The 24054-nt window shown below is 38.0% G+C and overlaps 1 protein-coding gene across 1 annotated transcript; it reads left to right on the top strand.

The window, feature by feature from the left end:
* The first annotated feature begins 4292 nt into the window (after positions 1-4292).
* LOC146762733 (uncharacterized) lies at positions 4293-9525 on the top strand. Its single transcript, XM_085552682.1, has one exon. The coding sequence runs from the start codon at positions 5820-5822 to the stop codon at positions 7323-7325; it is 1506 nt and encodes a 501-aa protein (XP_085408808.1). The 5' UTR covers positions 4293-5819; the 3' UTR covers positions 7326-9525.
* The last annotated feature ends 14529 nt before the right edge of the window (positions 9526-24054 follow it).

The following is a 24054-nucleotide window of genomic DNA, read 5'->3' on the forward strand; positions in this document are numbered from 1 at the left end:
TACTGTTATAATTTTCTCTGGAAAGACTATGTGTATCTCCAGTTGCAAAAGTTTTGAAGATAGATAGTATTAGGAGAGTCAATACAAGCTAATATTGCTAGTGAGACTTTATCTTCCTCTAAAAAATTCCACAAAAGAGTACAGATGAAAAATATATATATATATATTTTTTTCCCAGTTTGCCTTTTATATCTACTGTTGCTGGTTCAGGCTTTGGAGGTTTATTACCTTCTCCTTTACTTTAACATCTGGGAAGAAGTAGAAGCTGACTATGCATGAAAAGTGGAGATACAAGAGAATACAAGCAGACTTAAAGCTTTTGAAGTGGAAGGGTTGTTTCCTATTAATACTTACGTCCTCAGTGGTAAGTAGATTTAAGCAGCCCTGCATGTAAATACTGATTCACATATGCCTTGCACCTGGTAAACAGGGTACAGAAAACTATAAAGCATAACAGGATTATGCTTACATATGTGCACACACACACACACACACACACACACACATACACGTACATATACATACGCCTGTTGATTCTATTAGTGTCAATAAATAGCATATGTGCCCACTTTTTTTTTTTTTTTTTTTTTTTTTTTTTTTTTTTTTTTTTTCCCTCCAGGTATTAAAGGGCACATCTAAAGGGTATGGTTAAAAAAAGCCAGCTTATTAAATATGTCTAACTCTTTCTGTGACCTGAGGCTGACCTGTGCATTCAACATTGCATGCTCTTGCAATAGAGATAATAATTTTCTTCTACTTGAGTGCAATACATTAAAAGTGTCCCTACACTTGAATTTTAAGTGTGAGTCTACATTTTTACACCAGAGAGACAGTGAGCTTTAAATGGAAGCAATGACTAAAAAAGTTCATGATGACATGCCTGAGTTTTCTTTTATTAGAAAGACATACAGAACACTCAAAAAACACACAAAAAAAAGACACATCAGAACTGTAGTTGATCGAGACCAAACACCATTCAGCTACACAATATAGAGAGTGTTGCATTTCAAATGAATGAACAAATGACAACTCATTTTAGATATTCAGTTAAGGCTTGAAGGCTACAATACATGGTGATACTTAACACTGAATAAGTGTTACTGAATTAAACAAACTACCTGAATGAATGCTGTTCACAGTAAAATTGTAGGAATTATTTTGACCTTCTTGGAATTTCCAAGCCACTCGCTCATGTCACTGAAAAAGTTTTCATACAAATAATTTCTTTGGAATTTCAAACCTAAACATACTTTATCCTCCTCCCTTTCTCATATAAACGTAGTTCAGTAAATAGTAGATGTTAGTAATGCTTAAAAGAGTCAAGAAATTCTGACATGAACTGCATAAATAACATTTTTAGAAGATACCAAATACACTAAATCTTTGATAAATGACTTCCAATTATATATATATACATATATGTATTTATATATATATTTATATAGGTTTTAATGAAATCCAGGATTATACATTTGCTGCTTTTGATATAGTTAAGATACTATGATTTGGCAAATACTCATCCTTCTGTTAATTCTTTATTCTAATTCAAAGGCCAGAAGTAATGACTCTTTTTCAAAGACTAATATAATATATTCTGATGTTAATTTAATTTATTTGGTCTATAAGCAACATTTAACTTTAGGTAAGTAGATTCATCAATGTACACTTAATGACTTCGTGGATCATCATAGGAAACTGCATTAATTTGATTACTGACTCTAATCCTATTCTGTTTCTTTTGTCAATTTGATATGAGATGTACAAAATAACCTGAAGCAATAACAGAAAGAGTGATGTGCAATTAGCAGAGAAAAAAAGTGGGAGATGAATTTTAGACCTTTTATTAATCCTTTTTCCCCTCATCTGTTTTCTTTATTCTGCCTCCTCTTACATTTTTATATAAAAATTCCAAGAGTAGTTGGATCTTTTTCATATGTACAAAATAACTACCAAGGGTAAATGACTTAGGTAAAGACATCTTATTCATCTCTGGTAGATAGCTCCTCTGATAATATTATCCTTACTGTAATTTTGATGAAAGGAAAACAAAACCAAAAACAAACAAACAAACAAACAAAAAAGATCATAGCATTGTTTGTCCAGATATTTGCAAGGGAGAATTTCTTATTTTTCTTACTTAGAATTACTTAGAAAATTTCTTACTTAGTAAGTAATCTAATTGAAAACAACTATCATTGTAAGTCTGTAGAGTGAAACTATAGGTATAATTTTGAAATCTCAATGCAAATAATTCTTATAATTTTAAAATACACTAATAGATGCATCTAGTCAGAATATTGATTTTCATTCCACAGGCAATATAAAGACCTGAAATTCTGGTTGGAAGTCACAGTGGCAACAAATTGAGTCCTTTTGCTTGAACTGTGACATGGCTAACAGACCAGCACTAATTGTTTTTGATAGGATGTCCTATTCCTACAATTAACTTGTATTTTATTAATTTGAATAGTGAAGAACCCTTAGCTGACTGAAATGTAACTAGTTGATGTTATTTGCCAGTATGCTTCAATTATTGTTTTCTATATTTTTCATCTAACTGCTCAAATGTACATGGTACTATACAGGCTAATCCTGATCTGACACTACCAAAGGCTTAAATACAACTTCTTTACTTATAGTATTACACAGGATCTGTAGGGTTTCCAGAATTCTGATTTTTCCACCTTTTTATTGAAATATAACAGACTCCAAGAAAGCATGTCCTAAAGTAGACCTGATTTTATTACTTAAATACTTTGATTTTGTTTTCTTCCTGTCATGACATTCTTGAAAGGAAACAGTAAAAATCAGTGGGTGGATCTATCAGGAATTGTTCTACTATTATCCATTTACTATTTTTTCATGTGTGTTTGCTTGTTTTACTGTAGATATAACCTGTGCTGCTGTAACCTGGGGTACTGTCTTGGGACTAGCTTTCAGAGTAGATAATTCAGGCTGTCAAAATCTTGCTGCACTTTCTCATCTCATTTCCTCTTCCATCATCCTGTCAGGGAAAACAACTAACGATTTCAATTTAATGTGTAAACTGCATAATCAAATGGCTCTTCCTTCACAGTAATACAGATTACAAGAAGATCTGGACAATTAAGGAGGAGTACTAGAACAACTTGTGTTTTTACTCTCACTAACTGCAGGTTTGGGTTTTTGTTTATTTGTTTTTCATTGTTGTATATGCCAAAACTGTTTCTAAGCATAAACTAACATAAATCTGTTTTACAGTAATCTGATATTTGAAACTCAAAATAACTATGAGCAACAAGTCATAAGTGGTAGTTTTTTTCTTTATTTTTGATCGAAGCCACAATAGGAGTAGACTTCTTGGCCACCTGAGCACACTGATGGGTCATGCACAATCTAGTGTCAACCAATATTCACAAGTTCTTTTCTGCCACGCAGTTTTCCAGCCACTCTGCCTCAAACCTGTAGTACTGCACATGGCTGTTGTGATTGAAGTGCACAACCCAACACTTGGTCATAATCAACTTCATCCCACTGGCCTCAGCTCATCACTACAGACTATCCAGGGCTGCCAGCATTTCCAGCAGAACCCTGCGTCAAAGGCTTTGCTAAAGTCATTTTTCTGTATTTATGCAATCCACTTACTTTTCCCTTTATCCAAAATCCCATATAACTGCCCCTCAGCAGTAAACATTTGAAGTTGATGATTTACTTAGTAACTATTGATTCAGATGTCTGATTTTGAGTGTGTTCAAATAGTCACAGATCTGTGAGAATATACACCCTGGTGTTATCATGTGACTATCAAAGGATCTGCTAGGTCTTCCAGGTTTTAAAGAAAATAAAGGGAATAACTAACATGTTAAAATCATTTTCTTCTTCTCATGTAAACACAACTAGTTACATATAAGCAGATAATACAACAAATGAAGAAAATGCAAGTTCCTTTGAAAATAATGCCTCCAATTTTAGTATATTGCTTCACAATGTCAGAGGTGGATGTTGGTCTGGCAGTAGAGGTGGAACCTTCCCACCAGTGTTCCAATACATTTTTTTATTTTTTACCACACAATATTTTTGCCACGCAAAAGATGGCAGCAGACAGGCAGTCTGACAAAATGACATCTGACATGGTAGTATGTATGAAACAAAGATGTCTTCCATACAGAAAAAATTCAGTCATAGAATGGTATGTCTTGGAAGGGACATTTAAGATCATCTAGTTCAAAGCCCCTGCTGTAGGCAGGGATGCCTCCTCCTAGACCAGATTGCTCAAAGACCCATCCAGTTTGGTCTTGAATGCATCCAGGGATGGGTGTAAGAAGCCATGCTTTTTACATTACTGTCTCAAAGTTTGCTGAAATGGAACAAGTCCGGGAGCTACGAAAGGGAGATAAGATACTGATCAATGGCCCTTGAGTGGTCTTTTTGTGTTGGCCTATCTCAAGGAAGATGGCCATCCCTGAGGACTAATGGCCCTTAAGTGGTCTTTCCTGTTGGCCCATCTCAAGGAAGATTGACAGCTCTGAGGAAGTCACAAGACTCTGACCCGAGCCGTCCCGAAATGTCTCGAAGGCTGGAAAGAAGGATAAAAAGGGCACGGACAAACCCCGAATTTTGGGAGAGGTTTTCTGACACCAGATGCCTCTCTACGCGAGCGCCTGCATGCTGAAGAAGATGGCTGCATGCTGAAGAACCTTGTTGGGCATCTAGGTATCCGATCTCAGATCCCTCCACCGTTGTCCTACTGCTGCCTATTTTCTCTTCTGGGTTTGCTGCTCGAGACTCTGCTCCGAGGGACCTCGCTGCCCGAGACTCTGCTTCTAGAGACCACGGTACTCTGACCGTCTTTTCTGCGATTCACCGATCTGCTGCTTGCAGCCTGCTACTCCGTTGCTGCTCTCCCCTGCCCTGGACCAACGTTAACAACGTGCTACGGGACGCTGCTGCATCCAGGAGGTGACTATTCCCCGCTTTAACGTAATTCTTGCTCTTTTCCACCTTTTTCTATCGCCTACTTTCCCTTCCCCATCACCCTAATTTTGGCATTTGTCACTCTCCCTTCCCCATCCCCTCAATTGTCTATTATTTCCAATAAACTGGTCGGATCAACATTTGAATGCTTCTTCTTCTTAATCTCACGCCGGGCATAACATTATTAAAAGAACCTTTGCCTCACTCCTAAATTGGAGCGAGACATTTTTATTGGCGTAGTCGGCAGGATACCCGTCGTGAGAGTGTTATCCTTCCAGTTTCTCTAAAACTTTTCTGTCTGTTTCTCCTGGAGTTGCAAGGAGAGATTGTGATAACTTAATTTGACGTGTGCACCTCTCCAGGAAGACCGCTCCACATTCTGAAACTTTCTTTCTTACGTGTATACCTCTCGGGGACGAGTGAATTAATTTTGTACTGTTTGCTTTTGTTTTACACGTGTGTGCCTCCCTGGGAAGACTATTTTGCATTGTGGTGGTTTTAAGTATCTTGTGACGTACCTTTGGTTTTAAAAGTTTTGTGTGTGAGCCTCTTGTGGAAGTGGTGTGTGCTTCTCCAAGAAGTTTATTACTTTTGAGAAACTTAGAAGTTATTTCTAACTTTTTTTTTTGCTTGGAGGTTGAAGTTTTTCGTTGTGGCTTGCCAGAATAGCCAGGACCGATTGAGGTGTTTACACTTTCTTTGGAAGTGTTGATTGAGTCATTTGGTCTTTTGTGTAAAGGAGTGTTTTGAGCAGTTGTTGGTTTTGTTCAGTGTTTGCCTCTCTGAGGAGATAAGGAATCGCCTCCTCCCTCAGCGTAGATTTCGTTACCTGTAGATTTTTGGTTGTGAGTAAAATTATATCTGATATGGAAGGTGAAAATATGTTGTTTGATATCCTTGAAAAGCACGCGTCTCGGCCATCGTCATCAGGGATGGACTGGGCACGTGAAAATTGGTATAACTTGCAGGCTGTTTCTGACCGCATTTGCGTTTTACAACATGGGGCTCGTACCCGAGCCGGGAAAGGCAAATCATTTATTTGTGCAGTACTCGGTGCTGCTTTAAAAGCAGCCGTGGAGTTCCGAGACCAGCAGTTTGAGGCGGAAAACCAGACTATACAGTCCTTACAAGAAACAGTTAAAGCAACCCAGGAACTTGTGAAAGCTTTGCAAAACCAAATTGGAAATCTAGAAGTACAATTGGAAAGAGAAAGACATAATTCGGCCTTGTTACAGATGGCTTTTAAGGAAATTTTAACATATAAAGATACTGGTGACACTGATATTCATGGTGCACCACAAGAAAAACTGTATCCTCAGGAAGAACTAAAAGAAGCAAAAGAAAATTTTGATAAGTTTGAAACCCCAATAGCCCCTCTGCGCCCTCTAATAAAAACAGAATATACCTTTGATAACGGAGAGGACCTGGATCCTCAAATGAATGTTAAAGAAATTCCCTTTTCTGCCGCTGAATTAGCAAAACTGAAAAAAGATTTTAGCCGTTCTCCAAAGGAATCAGAAACAGAATATGTATGGAGAGTCAGCTTAACTGGTGGAGACCAAATTATGTTAACCGAAAAGGAGGCTGAGGGTTATTGGGGGCCAGGAGTATTTTTGACTACTGGTGATAACCGTTCTCCCTGGTCCCTAACACAGAGGGCTGCTTACTGGGCTGGTGGTCTCAACCCTTTAGAAAGGGGAGACCCTCTTGCCATTAATGGGACAGTTGACCAATTGGTTGAAAGTGTCCAAAAGGCCGCTTGTCTCCAAATGATGTATGATAGAAAGCTGCACCCACATTATGAATCACCTATGCTGATGCCTGTTGATCCCGAACGGATGACTCCTTTAATCAGGGGGCTTCCAGAATCGCTGAAACCTATAGGCATACAACTGCAGGGAAAAATACAAGCTATGCCTCAGGGAGAAAGAACTCGGCCAGCATTAGAAAGAACTGGCACCTCAGGCCATTTGCAATCAGGGTATAAGGTATGGACATGGGGAGAGGTTGCCCAAGAATTGATTAATTATGGTAGGAAGTATGGACCGGTGGCTTCATCCACCAGCAGAATTGAGCCAAGGGGAGTAAGGCTCGCAGCAACCACCCTTGCTCTCAGGCCACCTAGCCCAAAATTTAATAGAATAGAAAAGGCTCTAGCCTCAGAAAGAACTGGTAGGCGAAACATTGATCATAAACGTCATGGACTATGGACTTTGGGCTGGAAAAAGGGTATTCCTAGAGAAATAATGAATGGACTAGCAACAGACAGGCTTGAGAGGCTGGTGACTGGTTGGCCAGCTAAACCTGAAAATCTGGTTCCTAGTGCTCCCCCTGCAGTAACAAAAGAATTACCTGAGCAGTCGGGAAACTGATCCCTTCACCCTCTTCAAGTGAGCGGGGGGGTGAAGGATGGATGTTTGTTAGGAGGCTCACGACTAAAAGGAGAAGATAATTGTATTAACAAAGCCCCCAAAGGGCGAGTTGTCTTGTTTTCTTTTACAGAAGATCCCCGCAGGACCTTCACGGAACAGAATGGCTTGTAGCTGATTTTAACCATTTGTGTTTTGTGACAGAAAAATTGAAGATGTGATCATGCTAGAATACTGATATACCTCTTTATTTCATATTTTGGTTGCAATAGTATTATGTTTTGTTTGCTGTACTTATGAGTTGTGATTGGTATCAGTCTTTGGATCTGTTTAAACTTCACAATTGGGTTCCAAGTTTGTTTTTTTTTTTCAGGTTATCCTGGCTTTCTTGTACTCTTTGCACAGTGATAATCATTTCTTTTGACCCCTTCTTTCACCTCTTTTGGTCAAACTTGATGGTGATTTGCATGTAACTCCATGGTGTTTCCAAATTCCTAATGAATTGGGAAATGAGCAATGGGGCCTATCTAATATCTGTTAGATGTGGTCACTAAAGTGAAATTTATCATAAAACCCTTTGCACTGATGCTTTCCAGTGTCTCATCAGTACAGGAGTTCCATCCAAAACACGGTTGTTGGAAAGTGTCTGAGTTTTTGATAAGATATGTGTATGTTTCTGGGATTACTCCCTATGATTCAAATTCTGGGGTATCCTACACTATGTTGTGACTATAACAGTTCTTAAACTTGCCAGACTAGTATATATCTCTCAGCAATTGAACTGTTTTGGAAATGCTCAAGTGGAAAGTTCTCCTGACACAAATATCCCTATTGTTTTACTTGTTTATTTTTTACTATTGGTCATTGTTAAATGTATGGTTGTTTTCAATGTATGGTTGTTTTTTCTCAATTTCTATCTTTTATTCATTATGTAATATTTGTGTCAACCCTCCTGAAGAATCACTGGGAGGTGCCTGTGTCAAATTAAATGATTCCACCTGTTGTCTAAAGATTTATAATGGTAAAGTTAAACTAATTGCTGATGGTATACGTGTTCCTGTCCAAACTTGGAAAAGTCCAGACCTTGACCTTTTTCTCTGTCTTCCAGGTGTACTGTGGGTAAAATGCATCTTATTTTATCTATTGCGTGTTGTCGCAACTTTCATGTTTGTTTTGTGTATGATACCATGTTTCATTGAACTTATCCAATGTGTTGTATTGTCCATGTATTTTGTAACCTCCTCAAGTGATGGAGAAGTGGAGCACATCAAGAAATCTTTCGTAATGATTGTATTAAACATTTTAATTCCCCACCCTCACCTTCCTTTACCCTCATGCTTGCTATCTTTTTCTCACCATCCTGGATCAGCAGTGGTCAATTTTTTAAGCAAACTTTGAGTCACGGGGTGGTGTAAGAAGCCATGCTTTTTACATTACTGTCTCAAAGTTTGCTGAAATGGAACAAGTCCGGGAGCTACGAAAGGGAGATAAGATACTGATCAATGGCCCTTGAGTGGTCTTTTTGTGTTGGCCTATCTCAAGGAAGATGGCCATCCCTGAGGACTAATGGCCCTTAAGTGGTCTTTCCTGTTGGCCCATCTCAAGGAAGATTGACAGCTCTGAGGAAGTCACAAGACTCTGACCCGAGCCGTCCCGAAATGTCTCGAAGGCTGGAAAGAAGGATAAAAAGGGCACGGACAAACCCCGAATTTTGGGAGAGGTTTTCTGACACCAGATGCCTCTCTACGCGAGCGCCTGCATGCTGAAGAAGATGGCTGCATGCTGAAGAACCTTGTTGGGCATCTAGGTATCCGATCTCAGATCCCTCCACCGTTGTCCTACTGCTGCCTATTTTCTCTTCTGGGTTTGCTGCTCGAGACTCTGCTCCGAGGGACCTCGCTGCCCGAGACTTCTAGAGACCACGGTACTCTGACCGTCTTTTCTGCGATTCACCGATCTGCTGCTTGCAGCCTGCTACTCCGTTGCTGCTCTCCCCTGCCCTGGACCAACGTTAACAACGTGCTACGGGACGCTGCTGCATCCAGGAGGTGACTATTCCCCGCTTTAACGTAATTCTTGCTCTTTTCCACCTTTTTCTATCGCCTACTTTCCCTTCCCCATCACCCTAATTTTGGCATTTGTCACTCTCCCTTCCCCATCCCCTCAATTGTCTATTATTTCCAATAAACTGGTCGGATCAACATTTGAATGCTTCTTCTTCTTAATCTCACGCCGGGCATAACATTATTAAAAGAACCTTTGCCTCACTCCTAAATTGGAGCGAGACAATGGGGCATTCAAAACTTCACTGTGCAAGCTATTCCATTGTCTCCCTACCCTCACAGTAAATAATTTCTTCCTGATATCTAGTCTAAATATGCCTTCTTTCAGTTTAAAACGATTTCCCCTCATCTTGTCACTGTGTGCCCTTCAAAAAAGTTCCTCCACAGCTTTCCTGTAGGCCTTCATTTCAGCTACTAGAAGGCCACAGTAAGATCTCCTGAGAGCCTTCCCTTTTCTGGGCTGAATAGACCCAACTCCGTCTAGGGGTGTTACTCTTGCCCTCTGACTACATTTGTGGCCCTCCTCTGGACCTACTCCAACAACTGCATGTCCTTCTTGCCCTGGGTGCTTAAGATCTGGATGCGGTACTCCAGGTGGGGTCACATGAGAGTAGAATAAAGGGGCACAACCACCTCCCTTGACTTGCTGGTCACATTTCTTTTGTATGTTCTTTGGAAATAAATAAGAAGCATTACTTTTGGAGTTACCTGCATATTTTGTTACAGAATTTTAACTCATGATTTACTCCTAAAAGTCAATCAAGAGTTATAAAAACATTCAGGGAGTGGGAATATGATAATGCAATGCTGACATTTGATATATGAAGTTAAATGCTGAAAATGATGTGTTTTGTTTTGCAAATGAAATCAATGTTATTTAAATCCAAATCCCACATTTTAGTCTAATAAATACCTTGTCTGCTATAAGCATCCATTTAAATTTTTTTCAATTTTAAAAAATACTGGAAAAAAGTGAGTAATTGTGACATAAATTCCTTTTCCTTAAATACTCAAAATAATCACATACTACTCTTTCTAATTACTGTTGTTTCATTGGATTTGTTTGTTTTTTAATGCATTAAATTTATTGGTTCTGTAGTTTTAGCAGTATCCAGCACAAGGTTGGAACTAGAGTTTTCTGCTTCAGAGAAGTTTTCTTTGTTCTAAAATTATTAAAAGATATCGTTCATATTACTCTTTGGCAGCATGTTCTAAAGTCAAGTGTGATGAGATGTGGATGGGGGTGCAGAGTTGAAGGGCTGCACAGCTTTCTCCAGATCCTGTGGGACATGTTTTATCTGTCAGGACTGCTGGAAAATTAAGGGAGCTGTCAGGATATCCTGGTACATGAACTCTCAGCTGTGTGTCTTAGAAGGTAAGGCTCCTGACTTCTGCTACTTCTGCAGATCAGACTCAGCTCCTTCTTTGGCAATCTGAAAATGTTTTTTCTCCCTTTAGTTTGTTTATGCTTTGAGGTGCTGACATCTTTGGGGGAAAAAAAAAAAAAAAAAAAAAAGAAAGAAAAAGAAAAAGAAAAGAAAAAAAAGAGAAGTTGATTTACACAAGAGCAGAAGTGCCAGACAGGAGGTAAATGTTTAACATCCCAGCCCCAGAATGTGAAGCAAAAGGATGGACAGGAAACCCAATAGCCAAAAGGGCTAGTTAAAAAACTTTCCATGATTTCAATGATGCACCTGCAACTCTGTATTAATTGCTCTCTCTAGTAAGTTACTCTCCTTTATTGCCAATCCTGAAAAATGTTCCTTTCTCTGGGGAGAAAAGACAAACACAGGTGAATTTTAAATCACCATTTAGATTGCAAGTACCCTCAGGATTAGAAAGGTCAGAAAACGTCTATACAGTGAATTATCCTGAGATTAATTTAGGAAGATGAGCAAAGTAAGGAACTAATGAAGCAGTGTTGTAAGACTAGGACTGAGTTATGGAGCAGCTGAGAGATGTGCCAGATTGCTCACACTGAGAGTACAGTGCTTGTCTGCCAAAAAGTACATAGAAACCAATGGGTTCCTGCTGACTTCAAAGGCTTTCTATCAAGCTCTGGACTGCATGCAAAGCTACTTTGTTTTTGCCTCATACCTCCTTCTGAACATTAATTATAACATCAGATTTTCTCATTAATGATTGTTTAGTCATTTCTTTTTTCTCATTGTTTATTATAAAATCACTTATGACAGTGTTTAGAAAGCTCTTGCTCATTTATTTTCATAGAGATTAATATACATCAGTCATCATCACTTGAAAATTCTGCATTCCATTTTCTTTCTCATTTTTAGTCATGCTGCTGAAATATTTCCACATTCACAACTCTATTCTACTGTCCAAGGTCAAATACTTTTATTGAACTAACTACAAACTAGTTCATATTTAGATTCAGTGAAAATACTGTTGTCGCTAACAATAAATATGTTTAAAAATAAATAAATAAATAAAAAAAAATCAGAGATTTTTGTTATTTGCCTATAAATTCAAAGTGTGTATTGGTATCAAATACTCTCTCTTTTTATCACTGTTTTACCTGTTTTGTTCTATACATTTTGTTGTTACCTATTATAACTCAAAACAAATTTTATCTTCTATGGTTACATCTACATTATCCTATTTGCCTGTACCAGGAGTACCTAACAGAAGTGTGTCCTTCCGACATCGTAATTCAAGAAGTAGTTCACTAGAATATGAGCGGCTCTGTGAACAGAACTAGTGGATGCTAAAACCTCATCTCTCCCATGCTGAAAGATAGCAATAAAATGGCTCTAGTCACCAGTCACCAGTCATTGCCTGTCATACAGTGTTCAATTTAGTCTCATCTGAAAGGACCCACTTTTCCTTTTTCAAGACTTCCTTGTGATAAGCAAACTATAGTGAGGATATATAGCTGAGAAATATATTTCCAAGCTGCACACTTCAGCCAAATGGAAACGTTAATGCAGATTATTAGAGTATGAGGCTTATGAGGTGCCTAGGTGTGTTCAGCCCAGAGCAGAGGAGGCTGAGGAGAGGCCTCATGGCAGCCTACAGCTCCTCATGAGGGTAGTGGAGATGGGACACTGAGCTCTGCTCTCTGGTAACAGCAATAGAGTTCAAGGGAAGAGCATGGAGTTGTGTCAGGAAAGGGTCAGGATGGGGTTTGAGGAAAGGTTCTGTACCAGAGGTGGGTCAGTCATTGTAACTGGCTCCCCAGCACATTGGAGTTGGCATCAAGCCTATTCAAGAAGTGTTTGAGCAATACACTCAGACTTACTTAAGGCTTGAATTTTGGGTGGTTCTGATTAGTTGTTAATACAGGCCTAGCCTATCCCACTACAGTATTTTCTGCCCTGATTTATGTTTCCTTACATGTAATGTTATCCAAACATTAAATATGCTTTAAGCAAATAGAGGAGCATAATCAATCATTAGACAAATTATACAATATCTAAAATGAATTTGAAAACACCCAATTCTTATAGTGTATGTCAGTATATGTGTAATCCTTTACTAAATCTCAGTTTGAAGTATTATTCCAGAACAATTGTTGCTGATGAATGCAATTTATTGAATAACTCTAAACAACATATATGGTGCTGCAATAATTCTGTACTGAGTAGTGTAAATTTAGTGTTGATTTCTTTATTTGATTTGAAGATTTTTAAAAATTATTTTTAAGTGTTAAAACCATATTCACTTTTGAGAGACAATTTTTAAAAAATAGTAAAAAAATTCCCATTTATATATAAAATTGAAAATTTGGATATAACAATGATTTCTGTGTTAAATGTCAGATTATAGATAAAAAAAAAAGTTAATATAAGCAGGCTAGTCAATTGCCGTCATCTATTTTTTGATACTTCTTTACCATTATGAAACTTATTTGAAAAACACTCAAATTCTCTTTGACCTCTGAGTTCAGATAGCACATATGATCATGTTCTCATTAACAAACAATAAATTTCTATTCAACATTGCAAGAGAATCACCTCCAGAAATAATTGAATCCTGCCCAAGCAAGTTCCCTACACCAGGCTGCACAGGTAGGCGTCCGGGTGGGTCTTGAATATCTCCAGAGAAGAAGACTCCACAATCCCACTGGGCAGCCTGCTTCAGTGCTCCATCACCTTCACCATAGAAAAGTTCTTGCACACATTCATGTGGAACTTCCTATACTCCAATTTCTGGCCATTTCCCCTTGTCCTGTCTCCACATGCTGCTGAAAAGAGTCTGGCCTCACCATTTTCCCCCCCACACCTTAGATATTTATAAACCTGGATCAGGTCCCCTCTCAGTCTTCTTTTCTCAAGGCTAATCAGACCCAGTTCAGTTAGCCGTTCTTCATAGGGGAGATGCTCCAGGCCCTTCACCATCTTTGTGGACTTCTGTTGAACTCTGATAGATCCCTGTCTTTTCTGTACTGGGAAGCCCAGAACTGGACACAGTACTCCAGATGAGGCCTTACCAGGGCAGAGTAGAAGGGAAGGATCACCTCCTTCAACCTGCTGGCTACGCTCTTTTCAATTCACCCCAGAATGCCACTGGCTTTTTTGGCCACGAGGGCACACTGCTGGCTCATGTCCAACCTGTTGTCCATCAGGAAACCCAGGTCCCTTTCTGCAGAGCTCCTCTCCAGCAGGCCATCCCCCAACCTGTACTGGTGCATGCAATTATTCCTCCCTAGGCTCAAGACTCTACACTTGCTTTTGTTAAACCTCATCCAGTTTATTACTGTCCAGGTCTCGCTGAATGGCAGCTCAGACTTCAGGTGTGTCAGCCAATCCTCGCAACTTCGTATCATCAGTAAACTTGCCCACTATACCCTTGCCAAAGCCATTGATGAAGATATTGAACAAGAGAGGACCCAACACTGACCCCTGGGGAACAACACTAGTTACAGGTCTCCAACCAGACTCTGCATCACCAGTGACAACCCTCTGTGACCCTCTGTGCTCTGCTAGTCATCCAGTTCTCAACCCACCTCACTGTCCACTCATCTATCCCACACTTCCTCAGCCTTGTTCTAAGGATGTCCTGAGAGACAGTATCAAATGCCTTGATGATTTTTATTATTATTATTATTTTTAATCAGTATTCCCATTAAATTCTTGTTACTCTGGCCTGAGGAAAGATGGGAAATTTTCTCACACTTTTTTCACACAGTATAAAACATTAGCTTCTGCAGTCAGGTTACATGAAAACTTTAGTCTCTATTTAGGTTTTATCAGACCATGAGGTTTTTGTTTTTCAGTAAATGCAGAAAGCGTTTCTACATTAACTTTGTATTTTCTTTTAGAAATAACAACAGTTTTATAATTTACATGACAATCAGCCTGAGCACACAGTTGGTTTACTCTAAGCTCTTGCTGCAAAATAAAAATAAGTAAATAAATGCACAGTAATTTCAAATATGATTGCCAGTACTTTGCTCTGCATTTAGCACATATGACCAGTTATGCAAAATCTACTTTATTTTATGTCAATCTCAAAGCAGAGAAATTAATTATAGGCATAGAACTCATTTTAGGAAACATACCTGCATTTGGCATATCTGTCTCTTTTTTCATCCATCATATTTTTGGAAATAGCTTTGACTTTCCAAGTATTGGAAAGTAATTTTCTTTTATTTTTATAATCCTTTTTAATGAGATTTGGCCAAGCATTATGTTTCCACTGACACAAATTGCCTCATACAGCTGATCAAAATCTTCAAAATAGGAGAAATAATATAATATTTAAAATAATCACACTGGTAAAAAAGAGATGCTTCCAATTTTTTCTTTACATTATACCTTTCTATAGAAAAAATAGAGCTTTCAATACCACTTGGCAAATTTTTTATTTCATAGTAAAACTAATAAAAGATTTATTTATTCCTGAAATTAATGTAGGATGTGGTCTGAGACCACCATATCAACTTCATTTTTCATTAAACACTCACAAGACCACAGTCTCTTCTTTCTAAGCTACATAATTCACCTAAGGGCTGTCTATTAGTTCTTCTAATAAATGAATGTTGTATCATTAAGTAAACATTGAGAAATGCTTAACTGTGATCTTGAGAACCACATGTGCAAGGCCAAGTTGGATGGCACTTGGGGCAGTCTGATCCAGTGGAAGGTGTTCCTGCCCATGATGGAGAATTTGAACTAGATAGTGTTTAAGATCTCTTCTAACTCAAATAGTTTTGTGATTCTATGTACTTGCAGCATAATTGGCCTTTACACTGGAGTACAGGGGTATATATCTTTGACTAGCACATGACTCACACTAGCAAATCCACACAGAAATCCAGGTGAGGGAGCACAATACTATTTGATCTTACTCTCAAGTTGGTTAGTAGTATAATAGCATCTGTTTAGCACTCAGTCCAAGCAAAATTGCTGCAGGAAGTTCCTAGTCATCTCTGACTCTCTGTCTGTGAATTTTTCTTTCTGCTAATTCCTTCACCAGAACAGTATAAGATATACTAGCTGAAGTGGCTTTTCATTAGTGTCCTTTAGATAACCTAAAACAATTATGTCCAACCTGTGGTCTGCAGGACACGTGCAGCCCAGGACATAGAGTAACGTGGGCTGTCCTGACCCACACCATCATGGCAGTAGCTCTTCCCTGTGAAGAGGCCCAGCCTGGTCCCAGGCATACATTCATTGCTCAGGAACAACCTGAACACTGATGTTCTGTTAAGACTGTCTCAGCTGAATCCAGGAAATGCCCAGGTTGCAGTGCAATGCTAACACAAATTGTGTCATTTATGCATTTTGCTACATTTGCAAAACATAGTCTTGTGAACATGGAGATATGCAGCTGCACTTTCCACTTTGGTAAAGGAATGTGAGAATGGATTTCAACATTGCCAAAAAATTGCTAATTTATTTTTTTTCAAATTTGAAACTCCATTTTCAATTGACATAAATACATTGCCTATGAATTTTCAAATTGCTTGTATAGAGTTACACTCAACTCAAAAATTTTATAATTTCTCTTCACCAGACTTGTATAAGACCTATCTTACCAGATAAAAACAACCCTCATTTCAGTCATGCCTTATTCATTGTCATAGCTTTTTAGTAGCACATACATTAGAGTGAGGGTACTATGGTTAGGCTGAAGTTGGACTTGATGATATTTGAGGTCTTTTCCAACCTGTGTAATTCTATGATTCTATGATTCTGCGATTTGTAAACAACTGTTTACAGGGATGAATCAGAGGAGCATTTCATCAAAACTCTCTAACAACTTGATAACTCATGAAGAACAGCAACTAATTCCATCAAACCAGACCACTGTAAAACCACTAAAACTCATTCTGAAAACCTGAAATGCATTAATCCTTCTAAAACCAGGTTTTTTATTTGTTTATTTTTGTTTTTTGTTGTTGTTGTTTTGTTTGGGCCTATTGGACACCAAAAGGCTCTGTAAAATATGAGCTGTTAACATGAGCCCATTCTTTAAGGAAAGTGCTTTATAAGCAGAGTCACTATTGCTTTATAAGCAGACAAGTCTGTGGGAGGAGCAAGAGTTGCACCTGTTTTTGTGAACCAGAAACACTGAGACAAGGTATAAATTTTAGATTACAGTCAATTGCCTTATCTCTGCTTTCCAGGTGTGTATAAATGAGCATTTATCAATGCTGACCTCTTCTGTTCTTCTCATTGATCTCTACAGTACACTACTGGGCTATGCAAGGCTCTCTGCAGTACTGGTTTCTCATACCATAAAAGGTAGTTTTTCATTGAATCTGGGATAGTTTTGACATAAAAAGCTTTTGATAGTACAAAACAGTGATATGCTGGTTGCTTACTTCATTTGGTATAATCTCTTTGCATTTTTAGTTCACCACTTTTTTTGTCATGTATTTATTTTGTGTGCAATGTAATAATGGAAAATTTGCTAGTAGTGTTTACTCTCTCATTATCTTTCTGTCAGCTACTTATAAACAACATGTTTATCGTGTCCTCAAATGATATTTAGGTAATTATAAACCAACTTTTCTTCCTTTTCTTTTCCCTGACTAGTAAATCGCACTGTTTTTAAAGAAAGTTCTCAGTTCGCAGTTTTCAGGTGGTACAACCAGGAAGCAGTAATCAAAACTGAACCCTCCCCTTCACCCCCAAACAAACAAACAACAACAACAAAAACAACTGTGAAGTTAACAAACAGCTCAAAAATCCTATGAAAAATTGCAAACACATGTTTTTTGTGGAAGTTATTAGGGTACATACCCTTTTATTTTGAAAGTGTAAATATCACTAATGATATTGTTTTTTCACAGTTCTCTTGCATTTTAGTGATTTCTAAAAGTACAAGGTTTTTTTTTGTTTGTTTGTTTGTTTTTTCCCCAAAACAAGGTGGAGCAGTTATCTCTTGCAAGTTGAACTTGCTATCTGAACATAATTGGTTAAAGGTATCATTTATCCTCTACCATGTTGACGTAGGACTTATTTTCTATAAGCAAATCCAAGTTTCCAGCACAAGCCTTATTATTCAAAGAATTAACATGTTTGTTTTCTCTTTGTTGTCCCTTCTCCACTTTCTACAGTATACTGGCTTATACACTGAGCATGTATTCTCTACGAGCCCTTTTCCCTGGTGCCTTTGGGTCTCTATCAGTGCTAACTTCCTAACAGTGATCAAGAAGAAACACAATGCTGCCTACACCTGCATCATGCAAGACTCAGCCCGAAGCTTTTCCCACTTTGAGGTCTCTCGTGCTGAGTGGCATTTGTTGAACAAAGGGTATAAAGCCCTCATTGTTGCCTTAGACATATCTCATTGTTGTAAAACTTATTATCATGCAGAAGAGCATTATTCTTGATGTTTCAAATCCAATAATCTTTAGGAAACCTCTTAAAATGGTTTTCAAAATTTTGCTATTTCAGTCTGGTATTCCATACATTTCCTCTTAATTTTACATGTGTATTTAACATGAATTGAATGAATGGAAAAAATGTGACTCATTCTGTAGTGCTTTCAGGATTTATAATATGGAGACAGAAGTCTAATTTTTCAACAACTTTCAGTCTTACCCAAGACACTTTCAAACAGGATTAGCTTTCAGATTCTAAATAGCCTCTGATTTCATGCAGCATGAGGCTCATTGCTTTGCTAGTATTTACTGATTCACTAAAGTTATAATAAAAAGGAATATATTTTCTTGGTAAGCTGTTCTGAATTCTTATATGTTATGCTAGATCCAAAAGCCAAGTATGATAGTTTTGCTGCATAATAACAGTCAGCTTTGAATCTGCCACTTACCCTTATAAAAGAATGACCAATTTTATTTCAAGTTAAGTAAATATATTGCTTTATTAGAACCTGGCAATGTTTCTTTGCTTATGGAATACTTCTGTACATATCCTTTCCATTCTTCTTAGCTTGTAGCTTGTAATAATACTTGTAGCACTAGCTTTAACTTTTAATGCAATTGATCAACATTAAAATACAGGAACAAACAAAAAGAAAAAAAAAAAAAAAAAGAAACTAACATAAAATAAAAATGTCTCATTCTTTGTAAGAGGCCATGCTTTTTACACTATTGCCTCAAAAGTTTGCTGAAATTGACAAGTTCAGGCAAGTCCTGACCAAAGTTCCAGAAATCCCTTTGTCTGAGACACACAGAAGGACAAGCCCTGGGCAGGGGCTGAGAAATCCTTTGTCGGAAGGTAACAGATGGACAAGTCCAGGGGCAACGAGATAGAGAGAAATAAGATGCAGATGAATGGCCCTGAAGTGATCTTTTTGTGTGGGCTTATCTCAAGGAAGATGGCCATCTCCAAGGTACTCACATGACTTTGACGGAAGCTTCCAGGAATGTCTTGAAGGCTGGAAAGAAGTAGGATAAAAAGGGCACAGACAAACCATGAAATTAGGTTTTCTGACACCAGATGCCTCACTACGGAAACAAGGAGGTTTTCTGTCATCAGATGCCTCACTACGTGAACACCTGCATGCTGAAGAAGATGCTTGAACCTTTTAGGTTTTCTTACCTCAGATTCCTTGGTTGTCCTCCTACTGCTACCAACAGACTCTCCCGGGCCTACTGATCAAGACTGCTTCGTGAGACCTCGCTACTCCTTGTAACCCCGCTGCTCCTTTCCACCGATCTGCTGCTTTTGGCTTGCCATTCTGCTGCTGCTCTCCCCGACGCCTATTTTGCCCCGGATCAATCAAACAATGTGCAATGGGACGCTGCTGCATCCAGGTGGTGACTATTCCCCGCTTTTAAGCAATTCTTGCCTCTTTTCCTACTTTTTCTATAGCCCACCTTCCCGTCCCCATCACCCTAATTTTGATATTCGCTGCCCTCCCTTCCCTATCCCTTCAGCTGTCCATTATTTTTAATAAACTGGTCAGAACAACATTTGAATGTTTTCCTTCTTAATCTCATGCTGGGCATAACATATCAAAAGAACCTTGCCTCACTCCTAAATTGGAGTGAGACATTCTACTGTGTCACAAAAAGGAAATATTTATTTATTTATTTATTTTTAAATAGAAATGCTCTATCAGTTCGATCTGTCAAAATTTAATCTGAGAGAACACCTGGGATTTTTGTCAAACGTCAGGATATGTGTTAAGTAGTTTGATGATGCCTTAAATGAAATTATGTTATAAAATCTGAAAATGTTGTCAACCAGATGTAGCTTACAATTTATTTACCATTTTATTTAGAATCATAGAGTCATAGAATCACAAGGTAGGAAAGGACCTACAAGATCATCTAGTCTAACTGTCCTCCCATTACCATTGCTGCCACAAGCCACTAAACCATATCTCATAGCTCCCCACCCAGAAGTCTCCTGAACACTGCCAGGGATGGTGACTCCACCACCTTCCTGGGCAGCCATTCCAGTGCCTGATCACTCTCTGAGAGAAAAAAGTTTCTACTTATGTCTGTTCTAAACCTTCTCTGGTACAACTTGTGTCTATTTCCTTGGGTCTTGTTTGTTGCCTGGGATAAGAGGCCAAACCCCTCCTCATCACAACCTCCCTTCAGGAAGTTGTAGGGTGCAATGAGGTCTTCCCTGAGTCTCCTCTTTTCCAGACTGAACAATCCCAGCTCCCTCAGCCGCTCCTCATAAGACTTGTGCTCCAGACCCTTCACCAGTTTTAGTGCCCTTCTCTGGACATATTCCAGGGTTGCAGTGTTTTTCTTGTAGTGACGGGCCCAAAACTGAACACAGTACTTGAGGCACGGCTTTACCAGTCCAGGGGGATGATTACCTCTCTGCTCCTGCTAGCCACACTATTTATTTCTAATACAGGCCAGGATGTTGCTGGTCTTCTTAGCCACCAGGGCACACTGTCAGCTCATGTTCAGGTGAGCATCAAACAACACCTCCAGGTCCATTTCCTCTTCACAGTCATCCATCCACTCAGCCCCAAGCCAATAATGCTTCATGGGGATATTGTGGCCTAAGTGCAGGACCCAGCACCTGGCCTTGTTGAACCTCAGCCCGTTCACCTCAGCCCAGCGATTCAGCTTAGATCCCTCTGAAGGGCCTCCCTACACTTGGGCAGAATAACACCACCTCCCAACTTGGTGTCATCTGCAAACTTACTGATGGTATACTCAATCCCCTCATCTAGGTCATCAATAAAGATATTAAACAAGATGGGCCCCAATACCAACCCCTGGGGGACACAACTTGTAACAGGTTGCCAGCTGGACTTAACTCTGTTAACCACTATCCATTGGGTATGTCCCTCTAGCTAGTTCCTTACCCAAAGACGGGTATACCTGTCCAGGCCAGGGGCAGGAGAATATTGTAGGAAATTGAGTCGAAGCCCTTACTGCCCCTGAAGGTACAGAACAAAAAATCACTTGGGCTCCCACTCCTTGAACTAAATGCCCTAAGCCCCTGAAAACTCTTTGTAGTTCACAGGCATCTCTGACCAATTTCAGCACATTTCAGTGAAATGTTTCTGATTTGTATCTTTCAAGATTTATTTCCAAATGCTTTTGTTCTTTGCTACTCATTGATACGGACATACATGTGCAATCTCAAACATGAGATCTCAAACAAATTATGTGAATTATGCCACATGAGCAGGAAAGGATTTTGTGTGTGTGTGTATGTGTTTGTTATTATTATTTTATTGGACTTATTCTAACAAGTAACTTATCATCTATGAAAGAGAATTACAGCTAAGTGCAGAATATATCTATAAATTATTCAGGAATATTTTTTCAAATGTATGAAATATCTCAGATCCTATGCTTGCTTTTCCCTTAGGCGACAGGTATATTACATGTCAGGAATAACTAATGATCTCCTTAATTCATTGAGCTCAATTCTGTTGAGATTTTATATTAGTCCCTTAGAACTTCCTAGCACAAACAGAAGTGAATCCTGTGTGAGGCAAAGCAATAGTAATATTAAAATCAAACAACAACTGAATGAACAGCAAAACCAAAACAAACAAAAAACCACAAAACAATAACAAAAATCATGCTCTTTTGCTGGATTAAAGAATACACTGCCAGTAAAAACAAGCTAAACATGTAAATTTGTTCTTAAACATGCCTTGCCTGAGCAAATATGTTGTGTTCTAGTGAATATAATTTATTTCTTTAATTCAGAATTCTAAAAACAGATTCTGCCCTCTGAGTCTAGGATGTTAACAGATGTATCTTTTCAACTGTTCTAATAAATTAAGTAATTCCTTTTTTGCACTACTCTTGGGATTGTATATTGTTTCACTGCTGAATAAGATTTATCATACCATTTTGATTTTTATACTACTGACAGACATATCAGAAGCACCAAAACAGGTAAATGGCAGAGCTTACATCATCAAACCTAAATACAATTTTATTTCTATATATTTTATTTCTCTATATGTGTAAATGTTAGAACCGAAAGAAAAATTAAGGATTTGTAATAGAATATTTTCTAGATTTTCTTTAAATTCTGTTGCGTTAAGAGGATATCACAGTCATTGCATATGAAAACCAGTCTAGTTAAATGTCTCATATATATCTGTTAAGATTACATCTGTAATCTGCTTTCCCTATAGTTTTTGCCAGAACAGAACTCCACGGCGCATTATAGCTTCAATGGAATTAAATATAGAGGGAAACTATTGGTTAGTTTTATGATTCTCTTTGGGAAAAAAAATAAAAATAAAAATAAAAAAAAAATTAGAATTTATAAATATGAAATACAAACAAAGCAACAAACAAACCTTGTTGCTTTACTTTAGATATAAGAGTTTCAGACTTCAAATTTCTAAAACTGCACTAAACTTAAGACATGGTTTTTTTCCTATCTCCAAATCTAGATGCCTATCTTCAGAACTCAATCAGTATATCCACAAAATATTGTTATGATAAAGGTATTTTATCACTTAAATGCTTTTCTGGAAGCCCAGGTACTACTTATAAAAGAGGTACATGCTGAGACTAGATGAGATAAAATGGAGATACCATTTCTAAATATGAAATCTTTGCCCATAGGCATTGGTAATAAGTGTGAAAAGGAAACTCTTGGCTAAGCTTAACTAAATTACAAGGATTTATTTTGTTAACAGAAGACTGTGATGTCACCAATTAATTTTCAGTCTCTGCGTGGCACACAAACCTTACCTTCTGCTCTCATACTAAAGTGTCAAATCTGTCTGATTTATATTATCTAATATGTAAATGACATGATTCATTCATTGTGTTTGAACCGTTTGTGATGGAACAGGAAATTGTTATTTTTCTGATATTCTTGATAGGTACCTAAGTCACTTGGGGAGAGAAGGGAAAGAGGAAATATTTTTACTTTACACAGGCAGAGATCTCCATTTTTTAATCTAAAAATCTTTCTTTTGATATCAAGAATTGAGTTAACTCCATATTACTATGTCTTCTTAGTGACATTTACCTACCTTTACAATTCTGCTTGCAAAAGTAGAGGTCAGAGTCTACCAGTAAGGTATACATCAATAATGACAACACACGTAATCTAAGTTTAGAGAAATTTAGATTTTTCTCTCTGGAATGTTGTCACATCCTAAGATGTTCCAGGTATGATACACATCACTTTAGTAAATAAAATAAATATTACCTTCTGGGTCACAGTTTCTTCTGCTGTGCTGAGAACCTATGTTATGTACCATTCATAGATACAAAATATTTCTTTATTAGTTCTTACACCAAATAGTTGGAACTAGGTGTTGTATTAGGTGAAATACGGGGATCTTATTGGGATGTGACGTGACAGGCCCTTCCCCATATTCTGGAAGAATCTTACTGACGTGTAATACAGTAGGCATAGACGAAGATGGAGTAGGTTATATAAGGTTGTGTATGCTTCAGTAAATTGCCATTTTGCCACTTCATCACCTTGGTGTCACTTGGTAATTGGTCTAGCTACTGCTTCAATTGAAGGCGAGAGATCGTAAAGCCATTAACGATCGTAAAGCCTTCAACTAGGGGACTACTAATTTAAACATTACATGTTCTCCATCTGTACTAAAATTATTCCTTTTGAACATCCACATCTACGTAGTCAATAGCTGAAGCCACTAATAAGTAAATATTGCAGTGCATTGTTTTCAAATTGTACACAGAATTGAAATACTTTATCCAAGGATTTCTAATTGAATACATATTATTCTTTTTTTAAGACAACTTTTGATTGTGCGTATTCTGCCTTTTATGTATTTTATATTATATAATTTATTTTTTCTCT

Source organism: Coturnix japonica, chromosome 1 (assembly GCF_054131305.1).
Source record: "Coturnix japonica strain WE chromosome 1, WE-NBRP24, whole genome shotgun sequence".
In the NCBI taxonomy this organism is placed as follows: Eukaryota; Metazoa; Chordata; class Aves; order Galliformes; family Phasianidae; genus Coturnix; species Coturnix japonica.

Coding starts and splice junctions, on each gene's coding strand:
- LOC146762733 (XM_085552682.1), top strand. CDS start 5,820: ATGGAAGGTGAAAATATGTTGTTTGATATCCTTGAAAAGCACGCGTCT.